The sequence below is a fragment of the Impatiens glandulifera genome, chromosome 8, assembly GCF_907164915.1.
Source record: "Impatiens glandulifera chromosome 8, dImpGla2.1, whole genome shotgun sequence".
Classification (NCBI taxonomy): domain Eukaryota; kingdom Viridiplantae; phylum Streptophyta; class Magnoliopsida; order Ericales; family Balsaminaceae; genus Impatiens; species Impatiens glandulifera.
In genome coordinates, this window is record NC_061869.1 from 42,487,282 (window position 1) to 42,513,454 (window position 26,173).

General features: G+C 32.9%; 1 protein-coding gene across 1 annotated transcript; it reads right to left on the reverse strand.

Moving 5' to 3' along the window:
- Nucleotides 1-9,976: 9,976 nt before the first annotated feature.
- Nucleotides 9,977-11,540, reverse strand: LOC124912392 (PLASMODESMATA CALLOSE-BINDING PROTEIN 3-like). Its single transcript, XM_047453006.1, has 4 exons — nt 11,316-11,540; nt 10,584-10,823; nt 10,464-10,506; nt 9,977-10,369 (listed from the first exon to the last, which is right to left on the reverse strand). The coding sequence occupies exons 1-4, from the start codon at nt 11,377-11,379 to the stop codon at nt 10,210-10,212; spliced, it is 507 nt and encodes a 168-aa protein (XP_047308962.1). The 5' UTR covers nt 11,380-11,540; the 3' UTR covers nt 9,977-10,209.
- Nucleotides 11,541-26,173: the final 14,633 nt, after the last annotated feature.

A 26,173-nucleotide genomic window follows, 5' to 3' on the forward strand; every position in this document is an offset into this window, starting at 1 on the left:
CCTTTTGAGAATTGAACAATTATTTATCATGTGAAACACCTTTTCAGAGAATATTTCTAAAAGCTTCATAAGGAGTAACTAACCGGTCAATTTTCTGGGCGAAAAACCGAATCGATCGGTTTTATGATAAACGACTGCTTCTCCCTGAGAGAGTGCCCAGTTTTTGTGAAAACAGCGTGATAGGATCATATTGAAAGATCGAAGTCTTTATTTTAATATATCATTCTAATAAAGTCGATTTTTCATTAATACTTGTGGAAGAAAGAGATTAAAAGACGTTGCACAACCGATTCATGAAACAAAACGATCGGTTTGTTTCCAAATAAGAATGTTTGATAGACATTGATCTAATAATACTAGCTTGAAGATCCAAGAGTCAGTTCTTTTATGATTCTTGCTCTCTCCACTCGGTCGATATGCGCCTGCACTCTTTCCTTTGTGAGAAGTTGGGATGGGTGAAGGGTAGTTCCACGACCGAGATAGATGTTGATGTCAAAGAATATACCACATAGCTGGGGGGCATATCTAATTATCATCTTGTCCGAAGAGATCATTTTCTTCAGATTGTCGAAGATTATCTTCGACTAGTTTATAGGAGTTCCTTCTGTGATATCAACCATCATCTCAAAAGTTCTTTGGGAATAGTAGTTAGTTGATTCCTTGGCAAGAATGTTTTTGCCAATGATCTCACTAAGGATATGATATTCAATGTGTATGAGCGCTTTAACTCTATATGTTTCAACTAGATTTCCAGAATGAAAGAGATGATGACGCATCTCATTGATGACTTCATTAGAGAATGAGAGGTCAGAGAAGCCTTCGGTTGGTAGCTCGCAACTTCGTGCGATATCCATCTCACTGAAGATGAATTCCTGACCTCGAACTGTGGAAATGATAAAGTCCTCTTGGTAGCTCGCAATTTTCAAGAATGACTTCGTTGTTTATGGCAAACCGGTCTTCAAGAAAAGTTTTTAGATCGCTTGCTTCAAGAGATCTGAAAATTGATGAGACTACCATATCTTCACATGATAAGACTAATTCGAAGTCTACTAGAAGGATGTTGTTTGAGAGAGTGAGATTCATCTTTTGAGAGTAGTCTTTTGTTTGAGAGAGAGTTTTTCAAAGATTTTCAGTTGTTTGGTTTGTTATGATATCGGTATTATATAGAAAGAAGAAGGGGGGGGTTACCCATTGGAATATATCTTTGATATTATTGGGTAGGAAGAGATTTCATCTAAGATTTCGGATGGTCAAAAAGGAAATATTTATTTCATTTCCAAGAAAATGACATTTTAGTGAAATGTCAGTCCTCCACTTTGAACAATGATAAACATAGGTCTTCACGTTGTTTGAGGAATGAATATTTTCTTTTTCACAAGGAATATTTTCAGACATATACTTATAAACGCTAGTTGGCTGTCTCTTTTTGAAAGAGAAATGAGACTAACAAAATTTCCATGTAAAGAACCGGTCAACTATCTATAAAGTCGGTATTAGTGCGATCGGTTATTTCATCCTGAAGAAAAACCGCTTCCGCTTTTAGCCAGAAATCTTACTGGGCGGTAATTATTCAATCAGAAATAACCAATCGGTTTACCGATTTACTTAAGCAGTTCGGTTTTTACATTTCTTTCCGGTATAATGATTTTACCAGTTTCAAGAGGAGGCAATCATCCAGTTTTATCTGTCTAAGACATTTTCCTTATAAATTTATGCACATAAAAGATAAATGTGAATGTCTGACCAGTTTTTGAAAAATACCGAAATTTGAAGAGGCCGATCGGTTTTATGAAAATACCAAAATCATGGTTTTATACTAAAATGATATGTTTGAGAAGCAAGATCTTCTCCCTGAGAACATGCTCGGTTTTTAATGAACACAAAGTGCAAAATGTTCTTTTTGTGAGGAGGTTTCTCCCTAAATGCATGTCGGTATTTTAATGAATAATTTGGCTACTATTAGCAAGACCCAAAATGATTCTTAAATATGAAAACTTAGCTTCCTGTAGTAGTTTAGTGAAGATATCGGTCACTTGTTGCTCAGTTGAAACATATTATAGCCGAATATGTTTATGTTGCACATGTTCTTGGATGAAATGGTGTCGGATATCGATGTGCTTCGTTCTTGAATGCAACACAGGATTGTATGTGTGCAATGACGCTTGTGTTGTCACAAAAGATCGAAGATTTCTCAACTGTAATGCCGAAATTTCTTAATTGCTATTGGGTCTAGAGGAGTTGAGCACAACAACTGCCAGTTGCAAGGTACTCTACTTCAGCAGTTGAGGTTTCAACGGATGTATGCTTCTTGCTGTACCAGGAAACAAGTCGGTCACCTAAGAACTGACATGTCCCGCTGGAGCTCTTTCGGTCTGCTTTGCAACCTGCATAGTCTGCATCAAAGTTACTTGTTAAGTTGAAACTGGAATCCTTCGGATATCACAGTTCCACATCTTGAGTTCCCCTAAGATATTTTAATATTCTTTTAGTAGCAGTGTAATGAGACTGTTTTGGATTAACTTGAAATCTTCTGCATACTTCAACCGCAAATAGAATGTCCGATCGATTTGCTGTTAAGTATAAAAGAGATCCAATGATTCCACGATATGTTGTGATGTCAACACTTTGACCATATTCATCCTTATCTAGTTCAATCGAGGAGCTCATTGGGGATGAGGTAGCGGAACAACTTTCCATTCTAAATTTCTTTAATAATTCTTTCATGTACTTGGCTTGATTTATAAATGTTCCTCCTTCAATCTGTCAAACCTGAAGACCTAAGAAGAAACTCAATTCTCCCATCATACTCATTTCGAATTTGTCTGTCATCATTTTAGAGAATTTATCACATAGTTTTGGATTAGTTGAACCGAAAATGATGTCATCTACATAGATCTGTACAAATAAAATATGCTAATTTTTCTCAAATTTAAATAAGGTTTTATCTACAGATCCTATGGTAAAATCGTGATCAAATAGAAATTTTGTAAGTGTGTCATACCATGCTCTAGGAGCTTGTTTTAGACTATAGAGAGCTTTATCTAATATATAAACATTACTAATTAATGCAGAATCTTTAAATAAACTCGTATTCAAATATATAAACACACTCATATTGCCCAAGTGCCACATATTCAAATATTCCAACTCACGTTTTGTATTATCATGTACACCACACTCTTGTGAATATTCTCTAGTACAATCCGGTATGCCCACGATCTAATGCATATCCTCTGTTGTTCGATCTTATACTATTGACGTCCATCTATCTAATAACTGACACGTGTCCAAAAGGAAGATTCGACCGTTAGTGTGATTTCAAGTATATATATCTATCATGGGACAACGACGAATCTCTCTATTGCTCTTTGGAATATCTGGTTAATCTTGCACTTCCTCAATTACACTCTTTAAGCTCTAAAACGCAAATTTCTCATTTTGTAATTCATCTACTATCTTTTCTGTATGAAATCTCAGTGCTGTAAGTTTAACAGAGCTTGTTTTGTTCAACAGAGAGTTAGTTAGGAGTTCAGAAACAGGCGGTTGTTAAGTCCTGTGTTTTCTGATTGAGTTTTTGTAGTTGCTGTATAAATCAAAGCTTTCTAGTGAATATCCTTCTGGTAACAAAAGAAGGGGTGACGTGGGAGTTTTTTATCTTCGAACATCCATAAAAACTCCGTGTGTTATTTCCTTTCCGCTCATTGTATTTTTTTCCTTACGCTTTAAATCTAGCAAACAGTTTCGCACTTGAATCCGTTCAAGAGCTTGCGAAGATTTACGAAGAATAAAAACAGATTTTAATCTCTCACAGGATTAATATCGAATCGAAAGTGTTAAGTTGTTAACTATATTTTGAACCCCCTCTCTATAGTCAACACCGATCCTAACAAGATGTATGGTTAGCCGAAGTGAGTATAAGAATGTCGGGCTGTATATTATAAAATATGTGAGAAGATGAGTTGTTTGATGAAGTGAAAGTATGTTCTTCGAGAGAATAGATGTCGATTGTGATTGGTAGATAAATATGGAATGATATGCTTTTTGATTAGTCGAAGTGAAAGCAAGGTAAAAATATAGAGGTCGATTGAGAAATAAATTGATATTGGTGGTTAAAGTATGCGAGAAGATTAATTGTTTGACCGAAATGAAAGTTAAGGTTACGAGATGAGAAGTCCGATTTGAATTGATAGATAAATATAGAATGAGATGGTTGGTCAGTCTGGGCTAAAGTGAAGGTAAAAAAGAGATTGGTAATATTTGAGATTTTTTATTTGACCAATATGAAAATGTAAGATCACGAGATGAAAGATTTATGTAGAAAAATTTGTGATGAGATATGTGAGAGATGAACTGTTTTACCGAAATGAAAAAAATATGAAATGAGAGTTATATTTTTTTTTTATTTTTTTTTATTATTTTTGATTTATTAATAATTTTAAACATTGAAATATATATTATTATAATTTTTTATTTATTTATATTTTAATTTGTGTGCACGAGAATCTTATTAGTTCTTCTAATATATATATATATATATATATATATATATAATGATACTTAATTTTTAAAGTGTTCGGATTATCGGGTCGAGAACTGTGGTTAATTTGGATATATATGTGAGAGTAAATGGATACTTGGGTCGGATTGTGGGTTAACCCGCCCATAAACTTAAAATGGTTAAAAATAAAATTAAAAATACTATAGGTATGGTTTGAACTTGCAACCTAGCAAAACAAGTACAACCCTATAACTAACTAGGCTAATAACACTTTATATTTTAAATTCAATACCAAATTTGATGAATGCGGGACATTTTAAGAATATAAGTTGAACTTTATAACTAACTAATATATATATATATATATATATATATATATATATATATATATATATATATATATATATATATATATATATAATGATGCTTAATTTTAAAGTGTCCGGATTGTCGGTTCGAGAGCTGTGGTTAATTTGGTTATATATATGAGTATAAATGGATATTTGGGTCGGATTGTGGGTTGACCCGCCCATAAATATTTTTACCGTAATATTTTTTTCACGATTTTTTATATTATTACTCGTGCAAATGCACGGGTTACATGCTAGTAATAAGTAATATTAGATCCCATTAGATCTCATTAGAACTTTATATTTCATTGCTAATTTGATCCAAAATTTAATGTTTTAAAATTTATTTTATTCAAATTATTTTTATTCCAGGTGAATGTTTTCAATTTAAATGATTTTGGATAGGCTTAAAAATTAACAAAAAAACAATTTTAAATAAAACGAGTCGATAAAGATAAGTTTTTTCATATTTTTTAATAATTAATTAAAAAAATATTGAATTAAATTATAAAGTCACATTTTTTACCTTTTTTTTTTTGTTTTTATATAATTACTCGTGCAAATGCAAATGCTACATATTAATTCTAACTAAAAACGTCTTAAATTAAATTCTATAAAATTCAAAATAAATAAATATTATTAAATTATCAAAGAATGTCTCAACAAATCAAAAGAATATTTTATAAAATAAAACTACTTATTTTTCTAAAATACTTTCATCTCCTAGATCAACTTATGGATTGAATCAATCTCCCCGCAAAAGGCTCTTCATTTTTCAATTTGATTTCCCTTTCAGTCTTCCTCATTCAACTTATGAATCGAATCAATCTCTTTGGAACGACACATAGTTCTTCTCATTGTCCTTGAAATTTCTTTGTCATTCTTAAGTGGATTGTTACTCGAGTATTATCTTCATACAGTTGTTTCTCTTGAAAAAACACAAACAAAAAACAAAGTTTAAAAAAATAGTAAGATGCAACTTGATATGGGTTGTTATGTTTTCAGCTAAGTTTCCAATATATTTTATATTAACATTCTAATGCAAATAAAAAATAAAGAAGAAGAAGACAAGGTGTTAGTTTGTGCTCACCTGAATAGTTGGAGAAGTAATACTTAACCATATCATCTTCAAATCAACATCATGTATGTGTATTTTCAATAAGAATCAAACTTAAGACCTGATTCAGTTCAAACAAAAAAAAATCTCATAAATATTAACTAACATGATCACATATATTCTATTAACTTTCATTATAAAACCAATTTGCATTCCAATATTTTAAATAAACATTCTAGAATTCAAAATAAATAGGAAATGATCAAAACATGAGAATTTAATAGGAAAAAAATCAATAAACAAACATAAATAAATAAATTCAAAAATTAAATCATCACATAATGCATCCCAAACAAAATGAATTGTCAATTCAAGGATTATAACCAATTAAGCATTTTAATCATCAAACTTGAATATAGAAAACTAACCTCGTGCAAAGAAGAAAACTTGTATTTGGGATTCCTTCCAAAATTCCGTCTCAATATGACTTGTTTACGAGGATCTAAAATTATAATGTGCAGTATCATTAAATATTGAAATTCCACTCTCAAACTAAAGTCCGATTTGAGCAATCGATCAAACAAAATACTCAAAAAGACGATAAAAGAGCATCATCAACAATTAAAACATTTAGGAAGTGAAAATGTTACCTTGGTTGGGAAGAATGCCTACCAACACCATCAAAAAGAGATTTATTTATTTGATTGAGAAACGATTAACCAAAACATCAACCGAGGCGTTATCGCGCGCTTCTAGAAAGACTAGGGTTGTCTAGGATGAATCGAAATTGAGGGAAGTATTTGTTGACGGCGGGATTAAGAGAAAGAAATAGAGGCGGATAAACTCTATTTTTATTAGGGTTTTATTTGTTTCGAGATGGGAATTGTTATTTATAGATATATGATATTTATTTACCAAATTACATCACAATGCTAATATTGTTTTGACAAATATTTAATACTCAATATTCAAATTTAGTGAAAATGTCCGAACCAAGTAAAGAGTCGGCCTGTTCTGAGCAAGCCCGACAAGCCCTAGTACAACTCAACCCTAGGGCAGCCCAATTATAGTAAAAATCAATTATAAGCTTAAAATTATTAATAGTCATTACCAACTTGACAAAATTGAATTGTTTTTCTTCTAATATTATTTATCTACTTTATTAATTTACAAATAAAAGAAAATTAATTAATTTATATATATTAAATTGAAGAACCCTTATCAATATAGAATAATAGTTAAGTTAATATATATATTAAAACTCTAGATCACCCTCGGTCAACCAAATCATTATGATTTCTGTTAATTCTATTAATTCACTAGATATTTTAATTTTTTTAACTAAGCTTAGAGGAGACATATATCATAGCTTTGTATGATAGGCCATTAGATAATTTTAGCAAGCCCATGGATCAGAACATTTCAACCCTTTACAAATATTTAGTAAAGTATCTATATACAAAGCCAACCCAATACCTATAAGTGGGCCCAATACAATCTTAAGTAAGAGTTTGTCATTTATAAAAAAATAAAAATAATTAATATCTACCACGTGAAAACAACTCGTTAATGTGAAACAGTGGTTAAACTAAATATAAAAAAAAATAATATACCTAGGACAACCAAAAAAAAATAGGACGCGAGCTCTGTGGTGGTGCTAATACCACGGATGGTTTCCAAAAAAATAGCGGAAGCCTTGTTTCACGCTCATTTTCCGGTTTAGTTTGTTTATTCATTTCCAAACTAAACTACTTTATTATTCAAACTCAGTTTTATTTATTTATTTATTTTATATTTAAAATTCATTATATATAAACTAAATTATTTTTATTTTGATATATATTTTAAATTATTATTTTTATAAATTTAATTATTTATATTTTGATATATAATTTAAATTAGATTAATTTTTATAAATTTAATTATTTATATTTTAATATATATATATATATTTATATATATATATATTTACATTTCAATTATTATTTATATAGTATAATAAATATTTCTTTTAGTATTTTAATAAATAATTGATAAATACTAATAAATCTAAAATATTTTAACTATAATAATATAATAATTATATATTCATAAAAATATTTTTAAATTTATCAATTATTTATTAAATATAATAACATTTTTAATTAATATTTTAACCCTAGAAATATGGTAATCTTGTTATTATATTTAATAAATAATTGATAAATTTAAAAACGCAAATATTTAATTATTATATTGTTATGGTTAAAATATTTTAAATTTATAAGTATTCATCAATTATTTATTAAAATTCTTTAATATTTATTACACTATATAAATAATAATTGAAATATATATATATATATATATATATATATTAAAATATAAATAATCAAATTTATAAAAAATAATTAAATTTAAATTATATATCAAAATATAAATAATCTAATTAATAAAAATAATAATTTAAAATTTATATCAAAATATAAATAATTTAGTTTATATAAATAATAATTTAAATTATATATATCAAAATATAAACTTTATATATAATAAATTTTAAATGTAAAAAAATAAAAATAAAACTGAGTTTGAATAGTAAATTAGGTTAGTTTGGGAAAGTGAACGTCAAACAAGGTTACTTTGGGAAACCGTCCCTAATACCACACTGCGCACTTTGATTTTTACATGTATACGTAGAATTGTTTACATGTATACGTAGAATTGTTCTCCCGTGCATATCTTTTGATTTTTACATGTATACGTCGAATTGTTCTCCCGTACATATCTTCGATTGTATTTACTACTCGTGTATGATAATATTCGTCATGAAGTATTATTGTATTCAAAAAGAATTTAGAAAATAAACAATGTGAGATTGAAGAAAAAATATTTTAAGGAAACATTTCTAGAAAATAAGTTTGGGGATATCAGAGTCGTGATTCCATTTTCTTTGAGAGAAATTGATTTAAAAAATGCGTAAAATTTGACATATAGTAAGCATGTATGGATCATAGCACCGATTCAATGAGAATCTATTTTGAAGGTTTGTTGTTTTCAACTAAACATCTTAGAGTTAATTATATCTTCTATGGATTTCAACACATCATTTCTTTTTGCTCTCCAATTGAGAGACATTCCAAGGTAGCTTCCCTTGTTATCACTATGTATGATTTCAATGAGACAACTAAAACTGCTTATAACATGATCATGACAGTTTGCAAAGAAGTGTATCGATGATTTTCTATTATTGATCTTTTGATCTAAAACATACTCATATTTGTTAAGAATAACAAGTATATCATGAGAATTATACTTCATGAGAATTAGTAGTTGTACCTTCGTGAATAAAAACAGATTATCTACCTAATGAGTAATTTGATTAATGTGTTAGAATTTGTTTGAGTAAAATGTTAGATATTTTTTAATTAGTTAGTTATACTAAGTTGATACTATTCTAAGTAGTGGGTTAGTGTTTGACAGTTTATTAATAGTGGATTAGTGTTTGACAATTTATTTAGTAGTGGGTTAGTGTTAGTGTTTGACAGTTTCCTTGTGTTTGCTATTTCGTAAGATATCGGTTATTTGCTATACTATTTAAGACCTACTTTTTATTAATATGACCATGAGTTTGAAAAGGTTATTGATTACTATTTTACCTAATGTACAATTTCTAGAAAGTTTGATGTCCTAGAGGAGGCCTCATGTTATGTATAATAACTTGTGATCTTTAGAAGGCATAAAATTGTGTAATCTAATTTTAATGTGATGACTATAAGATACTTGTTTTTGTCTCTCATTAATCTTGATTATTTTCTCTAAATTTAATCAATGATTAAACATTAAATGACTATATTTAAACATAAAATAAAAGAATTGAATTAAGATAATCTTTTAATGAATTACTAAAAGCTGTGTGGGATTTTTAACAATCAGATTATTTATGAAAATTTATAAAGTCGTTTTTCTGTAGAATTTCTGTGCGAGATTGTTCAGCTTTTAGTTTTTTTTAATGTTATAATTAATTAATTTTAATTTTAATTTTGTTAATACAAATTTCAATTATACAAGACATACACCATTAAAAAAATGTGAGAAAAATGATTACATCTTCTCATTCTCCATTCTAGAGACACATCAATGTTGTCAGTCTGTTCATACACGAAAAAGAAAATCATTCATAAAATGAACCCAAAAAACAGGCAAAATGAGCTTAATCCGCTTGAACAGATGATGATCTAATTAATCTGAATTCTTATGATTGTTTTCATTCCCCATTTTCTACAAAACTTCATCCACACAAAATCAACACCAATCTTGATCCCTCAAATTAGAAACATTATTATCATCCACGAGATGAGAAGAAGCACAGTACTGCAACAATGGCAGCCACCGACCGAGTTTGAAAAATCACCTGTCGGTCCCATTCCAAAACCCGATGGATTCATGCTATTGTTGTTATTACCTGTTCCTGTTGGTACATTTCTGTTAAAAAACCCAAATTAGTTTCCGCAGGCAAGCTTAATGCTTATAGCTCTTAAAATTAAACATTAAATTAAAGCTTTCTTTCTTTTCTTACCCAGAAGCGCTTGTTGGGTATGAACATCCTGAGCTAATTTGATCTGCAGATTTCTTTTTGTATCAGATAAAAAGAAAAAGTAAAGAAAAAAAAGTAAAGAAAATCAGTTTTTTGGCATACTAGGGAGGTTCACTGCGGTGGTGGTGGTGTTGGTAAAGTCACAGCTACCAGAGACTTGTCCCTTTCTCTGAAAATAACTATTGACAGCGAAATGACAGTGATCTTTGACAGTGTTTGGATTGAAACAAGCACCATTTTGAAGAATGGCCGAACAATCAGCTCCAGTCCCACAGGCGTAATCAATGCTCTTCTGAAGAAGTTCTTGACTCACTCCATCTTTACATATGCAATAAATCGCACCTGTATATATAAATATTTGGATTACCCATTTACACATCAAACAAAGTTGTTTCAAATAATCCAAAAAATAATAACCCTAAACAAGCTACATTTTAGTAGATTAAGAAATCAAGATTGCATTTTTATGGAAAAAAATGAGTTGTTTTGTTTGATCTTGGATTATTTCAACATAACCTTAATGTAGGCATTGCTTGTTTGATCTGGGTTTTCTTAGTTCAATCGAGATAACCCACTTCATCAATTAAATTATTAATTAAAATAACAAACTAATTAACAAATGCTTGTAACATAAAAACTCAAATAATCCCATTTTCATTTCAAACACAGTTGTTTCAAATAATCCAAAAAATATACTATTTGTTAAACAAGCTAATATAATGAGTTAGACAATGTGACTGATTAAAAGTTAAAGGAACTTCATTTTGATGATGAAAACAAGAAAAACAAACAATTCCCAGAAAATAAATAAGGTAAAAAGTTAAAGGAACTTACTTGAAGAACCAGAAAGAGATAAGAAAAACAGTAGACTGAGAATATGAGCATTAGTGATAGCCATGAATGATGAATCTTTGCAAGATTTTTTAGAGAGAGAAAGAGAGCTAAGAAAGGTTTGCAGGTCTCTAGTGGGCGGATGGGGGCGGCGGGGCTAGTGTTCTTATAAGGTAGTTGGTAATGCAGGCTTGTTTGGAATCCAGTCTAACTAGAGAGTTGTTTGGATTGTTTTATCAATTAATATTAAAGATTACTATTTCGTACTGTGTGTCATATGGGAAACGGCGAAGACAAGAATTGTCAGCTAGTGGCTGTTGTGTTCGTACAAGTGGTGTTTGTTTCTAACGGTCATAAACTCAAGGGATGGGTTAAATGTCTAACCAAACATTTAAAAGAATTTTTTTTTTAAATATTTGAGTTATTTGAAAATTAATAATTGGAAAGATAAAAAAATTATAAATATTAATATATAATAATATAATTAAAAATAATTATTTAAATTATATAATATTTTAATATTTTAGTTAATTAATAAGTGATTTAAAATTTATTTTTTAAATTTGAATTATTCAAATAACTAAATCGAAACAAAATTTTAATTATTATTTCTATATTTATCGATTAAATCACAAAATATGTTTGCATCAAAATATTGTTTTTTTTTAAATCATTTGGGGCATGTCACCTTTATTATTTTATTAATAATTTTCTAAACAAATTAGAGCTTCACACATTAGGTCATTGTTGTATGAGTTTATTTAATGCTAAATTTGTTTCTGTTTATATTTGGGTAGGTCCAAATAGAAGCTTTAAAAAATTCTTATTATTTAAAAGTAATGTTAAGTAATAATTTTGAGAAAATAAAAATTTATTTATATATTTTTTTATTAATATATAATGATAAAATAAAAATTAATAAATAAAAATAAATAATATTTTAGTATTTTAGTTAATAAATTTAATATGGCTGCAAATAAGATAAATTGTTAACGTCTATCAAAACTTGACTTGAGCTTTTTTTTGACCGAATTGACTTTTTTAATATAAACATGAGTTCGAACTTCTATAATATTTTTTTTTTTATGATTTGTCAATTTTTTTTGAGTATAATAGTATATAATATATTTATTTTATTTATTTTTCATATTAAAATTTAAATTTAAAACAAATATTTTTTTTACTCTCTCTTCAAAGTTTATCAAATTTCCCCCAAAATCGCTCCAGTAATTTCGCATAATAAACTCACATAAAAAATTATAATCAAATACACATTTTCATTTAAACTCAGTTTTTTCTTTATCTATTATAATATTATAATGTTAGTTTTTTTTTCTCTTTTATCATTTTTAAATATTTTTATTTATTTATTATCTGTCATATATTTTATTTATTTCTAATCATTTTATTACATCTTAAATATAGTTTTATTTATTATTTATAATATATGTATCTTAATATATAAAATAAGAGAAATGATTAAGTGATGGAATTTGAGAGAGATAATTTTAAATGGAATGACGGCTGAAAAAATAACAAAATTTATCTCTCTTTTTTCCCCATCGTTTATCATTTTTCCAACCAAATATAGATATTGACACATCATTCTCTCTTCCATTCCCTATCTCAAATTCTCTCTCCTATCACTTTAAACAAAATATGAGAAATATAAATATACTGTAATTTTTTAGATCTAAAATAAATTAACAATTAACAATTAAAATATATGAAAAAAGATTATTATAATTTCAAAATTCTAAACCAAACCCTGTTATGAGCCAAACCACATGTTATCAGCCAAACCAAAACGTTTACAATTATTCAAAAACAACTACAATGTACCAACTAGCTATGGGATAGTGGTGATGCTACCTCATTAGAATTAAATTTTTGTTCATATTTCTCCATTCTATGCACCATTTCCCTTTCCCATTACACCCTTTCCGTCTCCATTTCCCTCTCCCTTTGCGCCCTTTCCGCCTTCCTTTGCGCCCTTTCTACCTCCATTTCCCTCTCCCTTTGCGCCTTTTTGCCTCTCTTTGCGCCCATTCTGCCTCCTTTTGTGCTTTTTTCATTCTCCTCCAACAACAGCCCATCAGTGGGTCATTAAGAATTGTTTCCATTCCGACGATCCTCTCAAAAGTGTGTGGGTCGGAAGCCGAATCCCATACCGATCATTGTTCCATGCATATGACGTCCGAACATTTTCTCCGTCAAGTCGAAGTCAGAGATATCTGGTTCGTTGCTTCTTACTTCTTTCATCTCCTCTTGCACATTTGAAATTATTTTTCATTTATATAAGCTATATATAATTTTATGAAATTTTCAATGATAGTCATTTAACTTTCAATCTTCTCTTGCACTCGTTCGTCCGGGATTGGGTTGGAGTTTTCTTTTATAGATTTCGGAGTACGGATCTTCTTGAAAATTTCAACGATAGTGGGGGTCCGTCCTATTTCACCCACCTGTTGAAATAAATGATTTTGAAATTTGTAACATTCTTTATATTAAGTTATTTGAAATAATGTACATACCAAATCTTCCTCCACTTGTGAAAATAACCTACTTACCGTATGATGTGGAAATTTCAATTTATTCATGTTCTCAACATTAATACCATTGTTTCTATGCATTTGAAATACAAAATGAAGTTAGAACAAGTGTTATCAGTTTTATCAATTATTAAACCGTACCTTAAATTTATCTATGAAGTAATGGTGTCTACACACAAACTCCCAATTAGTTGGATTATATTCTCGTGGGGGATTGACAAGTACCATTGCCTCGTCTCCGTGATGAACCCGGATATAATCCCTATGCAAATCAGAGCGCCACCTATCCCATATCTGTTTGGTGTGTGCCAACCCGGTCGCTCGATATTGATTAATATGATCATTTGTACTCTCGAATGGATCCTAAAAATAAAATATTCAAATGTTATAAAAGATATTTTAATGATAGATGTATAAGTAATTTAACACCGTCATAGCAAGCCAAAGTGAATCCAATTGGTCTGCACTTAATGTCGTCCACTTCATTAGTTAGTGCGAAATGGATGAGGGGCCCACACCACCGACCCAAATGTCTAGAAACAAATGCGTCTACCATCACCGCTGGTCCTCCCATCCACCTCTCTGAAAGTAAGAGAAATCTTCGACCCTAGCGTCCTTCTCTATAGAGCAATATTTTAGTTCTTCCCCGTCTCTTCTGGACAAAAGATTCTGTAAAAGTAGAAAATTCAATATTGGTCTAAATCAATATAAGCAATAAATATGTGTAAAAATGTTACCTGTCGATGATGGGTCCTAAGTGGACTAGTGTTCATGATCCTCCTCTTGATCCTCTTGATCCTTCGTCTTATCCTTCTCCTATCACTCCTGATCAATACTCTCAATAAACTCTTGAGCCTCATCCTTATGTGTACCACCTACTAGGTCAGCAATAGATAACGGGCCCACAGCATACACTATGTCTCTAAAAGAGGAAACTCTCCTCGAATCTTAAGGTGATCTATTGGTGCAAGTAGGTTCTAGAATGACTTGTTTAGTTTTTTAGGTGTTTTCCGTAAACCCCTCAAATAGTTTGTTTGCGACCACCATCCATCTTGCATGCAAACACATATCAGTAATAAATTGGAGAATAATTAAAGTAAGAACATTAAAGTAAAAACATTCATCTAGCTAATTAATCTTAACTAGATATTTGTAAACCATGGATTTATTTTTGTCACAATTTTCCAACCGGGTCGTGATGTCATATCAGGGGCGCAAAATACTTATTTTGCTTGACTCGCCAATATATACGGGTTCTAACTTTGGGTTTTCAAAATCCAGTTTACATTGATACTTACGAAGCCATATTTATCCACTTTCACTAATCGTTTCCCATAATATGTATCAAACCAGTTTCACTGGAATAAGACAACTCGTTTATGAGAAAAATATTGTACTTAGATTATATCTGTTAAAACTTCGTAATATGACATTGTATATAACCCGTTGTTCCCTTCAACAACCACTTCGCTATTTTGAGTGGTCAAACCTTCGTCGTGTTTTTCTGTACAAAATTTGCATCCATTTATTTTATACCAAACATACATACATGAGTACATTGTTGGACATTTGCCTAAAATCTTAAGGTCCCTTGATATATCGTTATCTTTTGCTAATTGATCGACCTTTATATACATTCTAGAAATTCATTCATAAATTGTAAAATCAAAAAAAATTTATAAGATATGGTTCTGAATCTACTGACTATAAGCTTAAAATATGTGGCATATGTTTCTCCACGGGACTCATTGTTATTGCAATCCTGCATATACTCGATGTAAATAGGTTCTACTTCTGGACAATTTTTCAAAATGTATGAATGAGCCGTCACTTGATCGCTATAATCCAAGTTGTATATTTTATAGTTGGATAGTTCTTCCAACAGTGAAAATATTGAAAGGCCCGAGATTGAAGTTTGTACTCGTTCTTGATCTTCCTCCTCCAAATACCTAGAACATAAGCTAATAATCTCATTTACAAGATAACTCTCGCTTATTGAGGCTTTAAGGGTCTTTTTTATATCGCAAATATCTTTTTATTTTACCCATGTAATGTTTTATTGCATACATCCATCGATATTGGACAGACCCCCAAGCAAAACCTCAAATGAAAAATGAACCGGGAGATGCATCATGATGTCGAAGATTGATGATGGGAAAATTATTTCAAATTTGCAAAGTATCCTTATAATATCCAAGTACAATTGTTCGAGGTCCGCTGTAATCAACTCTTGGGAGCATAAAAAAGAAAGAATCGGGACAAATTTACTATAACATCATACACATGATCTAGAAGTAATTCAAGGGTTGCGAAAGAAATAAGATATTCCAATAAAATATGACAATCATGACTCTTTAATCTAGTAATATTCTTCTCTTCTAAATTTACACAATCTCCAATATTTGAGCAAAAACTATCAGGCAACTTAAGATCCTTCAAGAAATTACAAACACGTTTTTAATTATTAGAAGACAGAGTGAAAGGCACTTCTGAATAATAAACCACTCCTCCATCATTTACAGGATGTAACCATTGTTTTATGCCTAAGATTTGTAAATTTTTACGGGCTTTAGGACCCTCCTTAGTCTTCTCTTTCACATTCATCATTCTTGCCAACACGCTATCACAAATATTTTTCTCAGTATGCATTACATCCAAATTATGTCTCAATAATAGTGATCTCCAATAAGGCAAACAAAAGAAAATGATAAGTTTCTCCAATTGTCTCCCCGTGTTTCATTATCATCCAAGTCAACAACATCATCATCATTAACCACGTTATTAGTAAGTCTCTTTTCTCCATGAAAATATCAGAATTCATAATTAAGATTTATTTCATAAATGATGAGGTGAGTCTTCACATTGACTATTTCCATAGAAGTCGTTTTCAAGAATTTCACGTAAGGACATTTCACTGTTTGTTATCTTTTACTACTCACTACAAACTCTAAGAATTTGACAACCCTTTCCTCGTATTATGTATTATCTTGATGTAAGCTCATTCAAGTTTTATCGAGTACTTCCATCTTTCTAATAAGATGGTAAACAACTCGCATTAATTAATATTTAATTAGCTTGATCTAAATATAAATTAGGCTTACATTCTCTCATATATATATATAACCAAAAATGTGAGTTGGTTCTCCGTATATATACCATAATCCAGTATAATACCCTAATTAATCAAGTCAAACTATACCACTAATACTAAACAAGTCACCAATTAAATCAAATTAGTATTCAACCTATTTTCATCAAATCTAATTTAAGACACTATAACAAATAAATTAAAGTTAGAAACCACATGCTTCAAATATATTTCAACAAGTTTGAAAAAATATAGTTACTAATCCAACAAATATATATCTAATTGCAAAGTCAATTCATTCATTCACAAAATCAATATAGTGTCCACGATGCGCTTAAAAGAAGAGAATTCATTGTGGCAAATGTGATGGGGCATGCTCTTTTTCCTATGCTCTAGGCAAGAAAATTAAATTTCAACTCCCTCGACAAGGATGCGAATTTTGAGAAAAGACCCTTAAATGCATCAACCTGCTCATGGAAGCCTATAGCTCTACTGTTCTTCAATACGTTCACGGTACAGGGTCGTCTAGATTTGATATCTTCTAACCCGAATCATCTGGAGAAGAGACCAACTACCAAGATGAGGAGGAGCCAATAATTTGTTTTGATATCATTATGTATCCCCAAGGCAAACATATTCACTTATCTAGAGCTGAGAAGACACCGCCTTAGTCTGAAGCTCGTCAAGAGTCTCCTATCCTCGAAAAAGAGGAAGTAGCTGCCCCGTAGACTGAGCAGACGCTTGTCATTCAGAAAGAGATGTACGATGTTCCTCCTACTTATGAAAAAAGAAAATCTCCATCAGTTGAGGGGGAACCCTTAAAGCCTTCAGAACAGGAACCGACTTCACAAGTTGAGGGGGAACCCTTGAAGCCATTTGATCAAGAGCAGACTCCGTCTGCTGAGGGGGAACGTTCTCGAAGAGCTTCTGAATCCGAAAAGGCTAAGTCCTCTTCCTCATCCAAAGAAAGATTGTCCTCTCCTCCAAACAATCGTAGCTTATCTCTTGTGATAATTACCGGTTCTCTTCATAAATACTTTCATGAAGTTCCTCCTCAAACTGGGGACATTTCAAGTTTTGTTAATCAGTTGGACGGTGAGGTTCAAGATGTCTGTAACGACTCTAGGATTGCGATGAATGCTTCCCCAGAACCCTCCCAGTATAAGGAACCAGAGCAATCAAATTCAGATAAATCTGAATGTCGATCCTATACGCGTTATTCCAGCACACTCGCATGTTGTATTCTCTACTCCTCCTTTGTCTAAGGAAGCTTCTCCCGGAGATGCATGTTTTCGCACTACCATTTTAGATGTGTTGGACGCTATGCAGTAGAACATAATGGATATGTCATCCACACTACAGAACCTTGAAAAAGGATCCGCAACGAATAAAGAAGTTGTTTATTCAATGGCTACTGCTCAAAAAGTAGCAGACAACAATCTGATGAGAAATACATATGAAATAAATCTTCTTCACACTCAATACAAGAAGCTGGAAAAGAATCTGCACAAATAACATTCTGATTTCACGCTGAATCGAAGAACTTCAATCTAGAGCTTCACCACGAGACAAGGTCCTTAATTGAACATGTTCACAATCAATTATTGGAGCTTACCAATGCGCTATGAAGTGAAAAAGTCGAACGCCTAGAGCAAGTAGAGACTGTTTCCAGGCGTTTCCAGGATGACGAGGATGCTGAAGCTGCACCTGCAAAAGAAATAGCTCGTATTGCTGCAACCCTGATAATGTTAAAAAAGGGGAAGGAAGCAATAGAGGGGGGTCAAGCTTCGCTCGTGGCACTCGTTAGAAAACCTACTCAAGATTATAGAGACATTTATCAATCTAATAGAAGTGGACATGGTCGTGGAGGAGATAGAGGTGGTGGTAGCGGTGTTCGAAAAATTGTTCGGCTACAAAACCTTATAACTGGGGAAGATATTCTTCAAGGTCTAGATCCAAGAGTTAAAAGGGAAGGATCTTAAATCCATTATCTTGTTTTGTGTATCTTGAACAATGTTTGATACTTTGGTTAAACTACTGAGTTCGTATTTGCTTTATTTTGTGTTTCTAACTTATTTGTTGTTGCTGAGTTTTAACATCATCAAAAAAGGAAAAATTGTTGGGAAAAATTAAAACAAAGAAAGAAAGAAAGTTAATTAAGAAAGAAAAAGTTTAATTAACTTTAAAAGAATATAAAAGTTTTTTATGACTTGAAACATAATTTTGACGATGTTATTATGATCAAGCTAAACTGTCTCTTTATTTTGTGCAGGTTCAAATCTAAAATACTTCGCTACTTCAGACGCAGTCTGAAACAGGCTGTCTTAGACATCTAACGTAGTTAGACGAGGTGGTCTAACTCCTTTAGACGCGGTCTAAAGGGAAACGTAGTTAGATGAGGTCGTCTAACTTTTTTAGACACTATCTAAAGATAAATGTAGTTAGACGAGGTAGTCTAACTCCTTTAGACACGGTCTAAAGGGAAAGATAGATAGAAGAGCTAGTCTAACTCTTTTAGATGCGGTCTAAAGGGAAACGTAGTTAGATGAGGTCGTCTAACTCTTTTAAACGATGTCTAAAGGGAAACATAATTAGAGGAGGCAATCTAATTCCTTTAGACACTGTCTAAAGATAAACGTAGTTAGAATAGACTGTTTAACTTATTTAGACGTTGTCTAATGGGAAGCGTAGTTAGACGAGGACGTCTAATTCCTTTAGACGCTGTCTAAAGGGAAGCGTAGTTAGACGAGGACGTCTAACTCTTTTAGACGCTGTCTAGAGGGAAGTGTAGTTAGACGAGGTCGTCTAACTACTTTAGATGTTGTCTAAAGGGAAGCGTAGTTAGACGAGGTCGTCTAACTCCTTTAGACGTGGTCTAAAAGGAAGCGCAGATAGACGAGGTCATCTAACTCCTTTAGACGCGGTCTAAAGGGAAGCGTAGTTAGACGAGGACGTCTAACTCCTTTAGATGCAGTCTAAAGAAGAACGTCTGTTGTCTCGCTTTAACAGCTATCTGTAGGAAGCATCCGTCTAACCACGATCTCTTAGATTTCTTCTCCACTTTCTTCTAAGCAGTCTAACAAGCCAGCTAATTCCATCAAATGAATGAATTCCACGTACTCTAATATCTCTCAAATATATATTCCTAGTACATGACAAGATTAGAGGATATTCAGCGCACTACCTATTCGGTACGACCACGATCCAAATACTTAGAGTTTGATGTACTATCGTACTATAGGAGGTTGTCCAATGGACACATGCCACATGTACACAAAGAATATTCGACTGTTGGTGAACTTCAACCATAAATAGAAGCTCAAGGACAATGATCAAGAAACTGATCGAAATTCACACCAACGAACAAACGACAAACTACTTAACACACACACGAAAATTTCTTACTGTCTGTTTGTCTAGCTGTGATCATATTGTAATTGTATACTGTCTTCTCTGTGAGAAATCTCAGTATTGTAAGTTGAACAGAGGATGTTCTGTTCAACAGAGAGTTAGTTAGGTCAGTGAGTTATAACTAATTCAAATTCTTTAGTCGATATCCTTCTGATTGTGGAAGAAGAGGTGACGTAGGAGTTTTATCTCCGCACATCCTTAAAACTCCTTACGTTCTTTACTTTCTGTCATTTACATTTGTTTATCTGAAGCTTCAAATCCAACAAATAGTTCCGCACTTGAATCCATTTCAAGAGTTTGGAAGATTTGCGAAGAATAGAAACATATACTAATCCCTCATAAGATTATTATTGAATCGTTTATCGTAAGCTGTCCCCAATAGTCACACCCTAGTCTCTATTGTTAACACCGATCCCAACAAAAATATTCAAGATCTTGCTATCCAGTTTATAAACAGCTTATGGGTACAAAAAAACATCATTCGAGTTATCTAAATGCCCTTTACCAGTTCATTGACAAGAAGATATCAATGGAAGACAGTTGAGATTCAATAAAAGGGGTTACAAGAGAGGAAGTCAAATTGGCTTTGTTCAGCATGAACGGGAACAAAAGCCCGGGCTAGATGATTTCAATGCTCAATTATTCAAAAAAAACTGGTCGATAGTGAGTCACGATGTTATAGAGGGGATTCTGGAATTCTTCAAGAACAGAAAGATGCTTAAACAATGGAACATTACGATCCTAACTCTAATCCTAAAGAAATCGATTCCAGAAAAGATTCTAGATTTCAGACCGATATCCTGTGGTAATGTAGTTTGCAATATAATTTCTAACATTCTTTCAAAGCGATTAAAAAATATCATAGGTAAAATAATAGGGCTAAACCAATCTGCATTCATTCCCAGTAGAACCATATCTCATAACATTCTGCTCATGCATAGCCTCCTAAAAGGTTAGAAGAAAAGAAAGATTACCCCACGAATGACTTTCAAACTAGATATCAAAAAAGGCTTCGACTCTATTAGATGGGAAGCCATTCATGCCTTCATGGTTGTATCTGGTTTTCCGATTATTTTTATTGAATGGATCATGCAATGTGTTTCGACCTCCTTATTTGTTGTAAATGTCAATGGAATCCATCGAGGCTACTTTAAGGGAGAAAATAAAGTGAGACAAGGGGATCCTTTATCATCTTACCTTTTTGTCATCATCATGGCGATCTTTGAAAGCATATTTACAATGTTCTGAAAGAATCGATCATACATCTTTCACTCTTTCTGTGAAGAAGAGGAGATAACACATTTATGTTTTGCTAACGATTTGTTCATTCTTGCACATGCATATATGGGCTCCATAAAAATAATAAGGGAAGCGCTAACATTTTTTTCAGAGGTTACATGTTTGACTATTCATGAAGACAAGAGTTTAACATTTTACGGAGGAGTAAAGGATGAAACGAAGGCAAACATCTACATCATTATGGGTATAGAAGAACGGAACATTCCAGTCAGATACGTAGGAATCCCACTCATGAATAAATAGATACAGATCTCACACTATAGACCTCTAATTGAGAAGGTAAAAAACACTATTTCAGGATGGGCGACTATGAAACTCACGTGCGCGAGAAGGATTGAGCTGGTCAAGAGAGTGGTAATGGGACTTGTAGGATATTGGGCGCAACCGATCGTACTTCCAAAACACTGATGACAAATTTTATATGACAAAGGAGGGAAAAAGGTTAAATGGACCGCCTTGTGTAAACCCTAGAAAGGAGGTATTGGACTGAAACACTGCATGTAATGGAATAAGGCGCTAACGTACAAACATCTCTGGGCCATCAAACACAATCAAGAATCACTATGGATAAAATGGGTCCACACAAAATTTACGAAACACGAAATGAGCATATGAACCAATAAGGAAAAATAAAACATAGGTGTTGCATTAAAGAAAATTTTCAAGCTCAAAAACAGTATATCTTAACTTTTGTTAGAAAATAATTGTTAAAACTTATGAAAGGTTTAATGAATAGATAAATTAAGTTCAAATAAATATGTTAAACCGCTAAGTCATATCAAGTATATCAGTTGGTTTAAATATAACAAGAAGCTGTTGTAGCGTAGTGGTAAACACTTCTGCCTGTCACACATGTGATTCGTTCGGTTGTTTGACTTCGGTTTGAAGTAAAAGCTCGGTCAACCGGTTCGGCCAAGAAGTTCAGTCAGCCGGTTGGTCAACTGGAGTTCAGTTAGGAGATCGATCAAACAAACATTTAATGAAAGAAGGCTCCGGTCAACCGACACTTAATGCAGCCGCTCGGTCATAAATGAGTTCCGGTTTATTAAATGCTCCGGTTGATTAAATGCAGCTGCTCGGTCATAAATGTTTCGTTTGATTAAATGCAGCAGCTTCAGTCATAAATATGCTCCGATCATTAATTGCCCTCAGCTCCGGCTAATAAATACTCTCAGGTATGAGATGAAATCCGGACAGGTTCAACCTTTGTGCAGAAATCCGGAACGGTTCAAGTTTAGGACCGGTTGAGTTGCAACGGGCAAATTATTCAAAGATATGAATACCTTGAAGATAACGTGTTAAGACAAACAAAATATTCCTTGGGAATATGTAAGAGAAGAAACCAGGCATGGGACAAGATAATTATTACAATATTCCTTGGGAATATGTAAGAGAGAAAAACGGCCAGCTAAGTGCATGTCTGCCATGTGTCCAAAATGCAAACCGGCTAAGTGCATGTCTGCCATGTATCCAAAATGCAAACCGGCTAAGTGCATGTCTTCCATGTGTCCAAACCGGCTCATGCATGTCTGCCATGTGTCAACCGACACAGCTTCCAGTGACCAATCTTCTGGAGAGAGAAAACATGATCGTTGTAATCTTTTCACTATAAAAGGAAGCTGGATCATTTCAAGAAACATTAGAGCTCTCGCGCGAACACGCAAATACGCGTGAGATTTCTACGAAAAAGATTATTCAAGAGAGAAGAAATAGAAAACAAAATATCTTACGCATAAGTGATTGAAATTCCGAAAGTGTTTGTGTATTGTGTGTATTTTTACCAAGTGTAAAAGTGTTTGTATTACATCATAGTGAGTGGTGTAACCGACGAGTAGCGATTAAGGCTCGTTCGGCATTGTGTGTGTGTTGTAACATTCAAGTTAGTGGAGATCCTTCTCATAATCTGAGAAGAAGGGGTGACGTAGGAGGGTTTGCTCCGAACATCCATAAAAAATCTTGTCTCGTGTCATTTCTTTTATTTCCGGCTTACTCACTCTAAAAACCGAACTATTACCAACCTAAACATAATCCTTAACCAAACCGGTCCATATATTCCATCTAACCGATTCCTTGTTAATCTCATCAAAACTAAGTCGTGTGTGTTGCTTCAAGCTGAAATAGACATTTCCGCCCTTGAACCCGGTTCAAGAGTCTATAACTACTTGCGTAGTGTTGAGAACGATTTTAGTCTCTAACCGGATTATCACTAAATTGTGTGTTGTGTAAGCGGCTACCCTTCCGAAACTGGAAAACCCCGGTCCTCCAAGGGCGTCCCCGATCCTAACAACTTTCAACATTGATTGGGAGATAGGAGAAAAACACTATTTTCGAATGACTCGTGGTTCGAAAAATCATCCATTAATCTTTAAGGAAGAATTTATAAATGTTCGAATAAGAAGAGACCACTCCGTTGCAAAAATCAGAGACATAAAAGACGGGCAGTGGAACTCAATGCTTATGTTAGGATCGGTATCGACTATAGAGACGGGGTCTAACTATAATTGGAAATTTACAAACTTTGATTCGATTTTAACACTATTAGATGTTAAAATCTATTTCTATTCTTCACAAATCTTTGAAAGCTCTTGAACAAGTTCAAGTGCGGAAACAACTAGCTAGATTTGAATCGTCAAACAAGCAAAGACTTTGATTTAGTACAACGACTGTACAAACCCAGTCAGAAAACACAAAACTTAACAACCGCTTACTTCTAAACTTCTAACTAACTCTCTATTGAACAGAATAACCTTTGTTCAACTTACCACACTGAAATTTCACATAGAAAGAACAGTAGAGGAATTACAGGGTACTCTTAGAGAATGTAAACACAATTCTTAGATATTCTTGAATAGTACAGGGTGTTTAACAAATAAGGAAGAATGCACGAACTGAGTGATTCAGATGGTTAGAGAGAGAGCTCAAGAATTAGTTGTATCAATTAGAGATATCTTAATGAACTGGTGATTCGTCCGGTGTCCTTGGGTGTCTATTTATACTTGAAAAGGACCAACGATCGAATATTCTTCATGGACATGTGTCATGTGTCCTTTGGACGACCGCCAATAGTACGATAGTACATCAGATTGTAAGCATTGGGATCGTGGCCGTACAAGATTAATAGTGCTCCGCATATTCTCCAATGACCGCGTACGTGGCAGTTTTTAATTTGTTGAGATCAACTGCCTTCCGAGACTGTTGAAAACGAGAACTACTGACGAGTTGAGTAGAGAATCATATGCTCCTTCGGACGTCTAATAAAGTCGGACGACATCTAACTACGCTTCTTCTTCAGACCGTGTCTAAGAAGGTTAGACAACGTCTAACTACACGCACTCCTTAGACCACGTCTAAAGGAGTTAGACTACATCTACTCGCTCTTTCCTTAGACCACGTCTAAAGGAGTTAGATGACTTCTACTTGAGCATTCCTTATACCACTAAAGGAGTTAGACAACATCTACTTGCGCTTTCCTTAGATCATATTTAAAGAAGTTAGACGACTTCTACTCGCGCACTCCTTAGACCATGTCTAAAGGAGTTAGACGACGTCTACTCGCGCACTACTTAGACCACTTCTAAAGGAGTTAGACGACGTCTACTCGCGCACTCCTTAGACCATATCTAAAGGATTTAGACGACGTCAACTCGCGCACTCCTTAGACCACCTCCAAAGGAGTTAAACGACGTCTACTCATGCACTCCTTAGGCCACGTCTAAAGGAGTTAGACAATGTCTACTCGCGCACTCTTTAGACCACGTCTAAAGGAGTTAGACGACATTTACTCGCGCACTCCTTAGACCACTTCTAAAGGAGTTAGACGACGTCTATTCGCACACTCCTTAGACCACGTCTAAAAGAGTTAGACGACGTCCGAATATACAATTTTCTTTAGATCTGTACCTGCACAACGACAAATAACCTAACATAGTTTTATTCAAACCACATCATCAAAATTATGTTGTGCATATTCTCTTAAGTTAATTAATTGTTTCTTTCTTAATAAATTTTCTCTTTTTTTGTTTAATTTAATCTAACAATTTTCCCCTTTTGATGATGTTAAAACTAAATTAAAACAATCGAATTAAGAACACAAACTAAAAAATCAACCAATCTATTTATAATCATAAGATAGAAGAAGTTTAAGATCCATCCCATTTTGTTCTTGAGTATTCAGCGATGGGGATCTCTGTCACCGAGTACACGTTCTATGAGGCTTCGACCATCTTCTCACCCGCCTCCACGACCACCTCCACAATCACCTCCACGATCGTTGTGATCATATTGGAAGCTACCTCAACCACTTTGAGTAGGCTTCCTCTTAGAACGAGTGTCATGAGCACTTATCCCCCCTCGATTGCAATCTTCCCCCTTTTAGCAGCATCGACAGCTGTCTTAACGACTTTAGCAACAACATCCTCTTCAGCCTGGAGGCGCTGAGCGACTGCGTCAGCAGCCTCTATTTGTTAAGCATCCACAATCTAAAGAGATCGGGCTATTTCCATTACTTGATG

Bases quoted from the DNA above. Each gene is read 5' to 3' on its own strand.
- LOC124912392 (XM_047453006.1), bottom strand. From the start codon at position 11,379: ATGGCTATCACTAATGCTCATATTCTCAGTCTACTGTTTTTCTTATCT. The intron at 10,824-11,315 runs GTAAGTTCCTTT...TTATATATACAG, and splicing joins ATCTCTTTCTGGTTCTTCAA to GTGCGATTTATTGCATATGT. The intron at 10,507-10,583 runs GTATGCCAAAAA...AGAAATCTGCAG, and splicing joins CACCGCAGTGAACCTCCCTA to ATCAAATTAGCTCAGGATGT.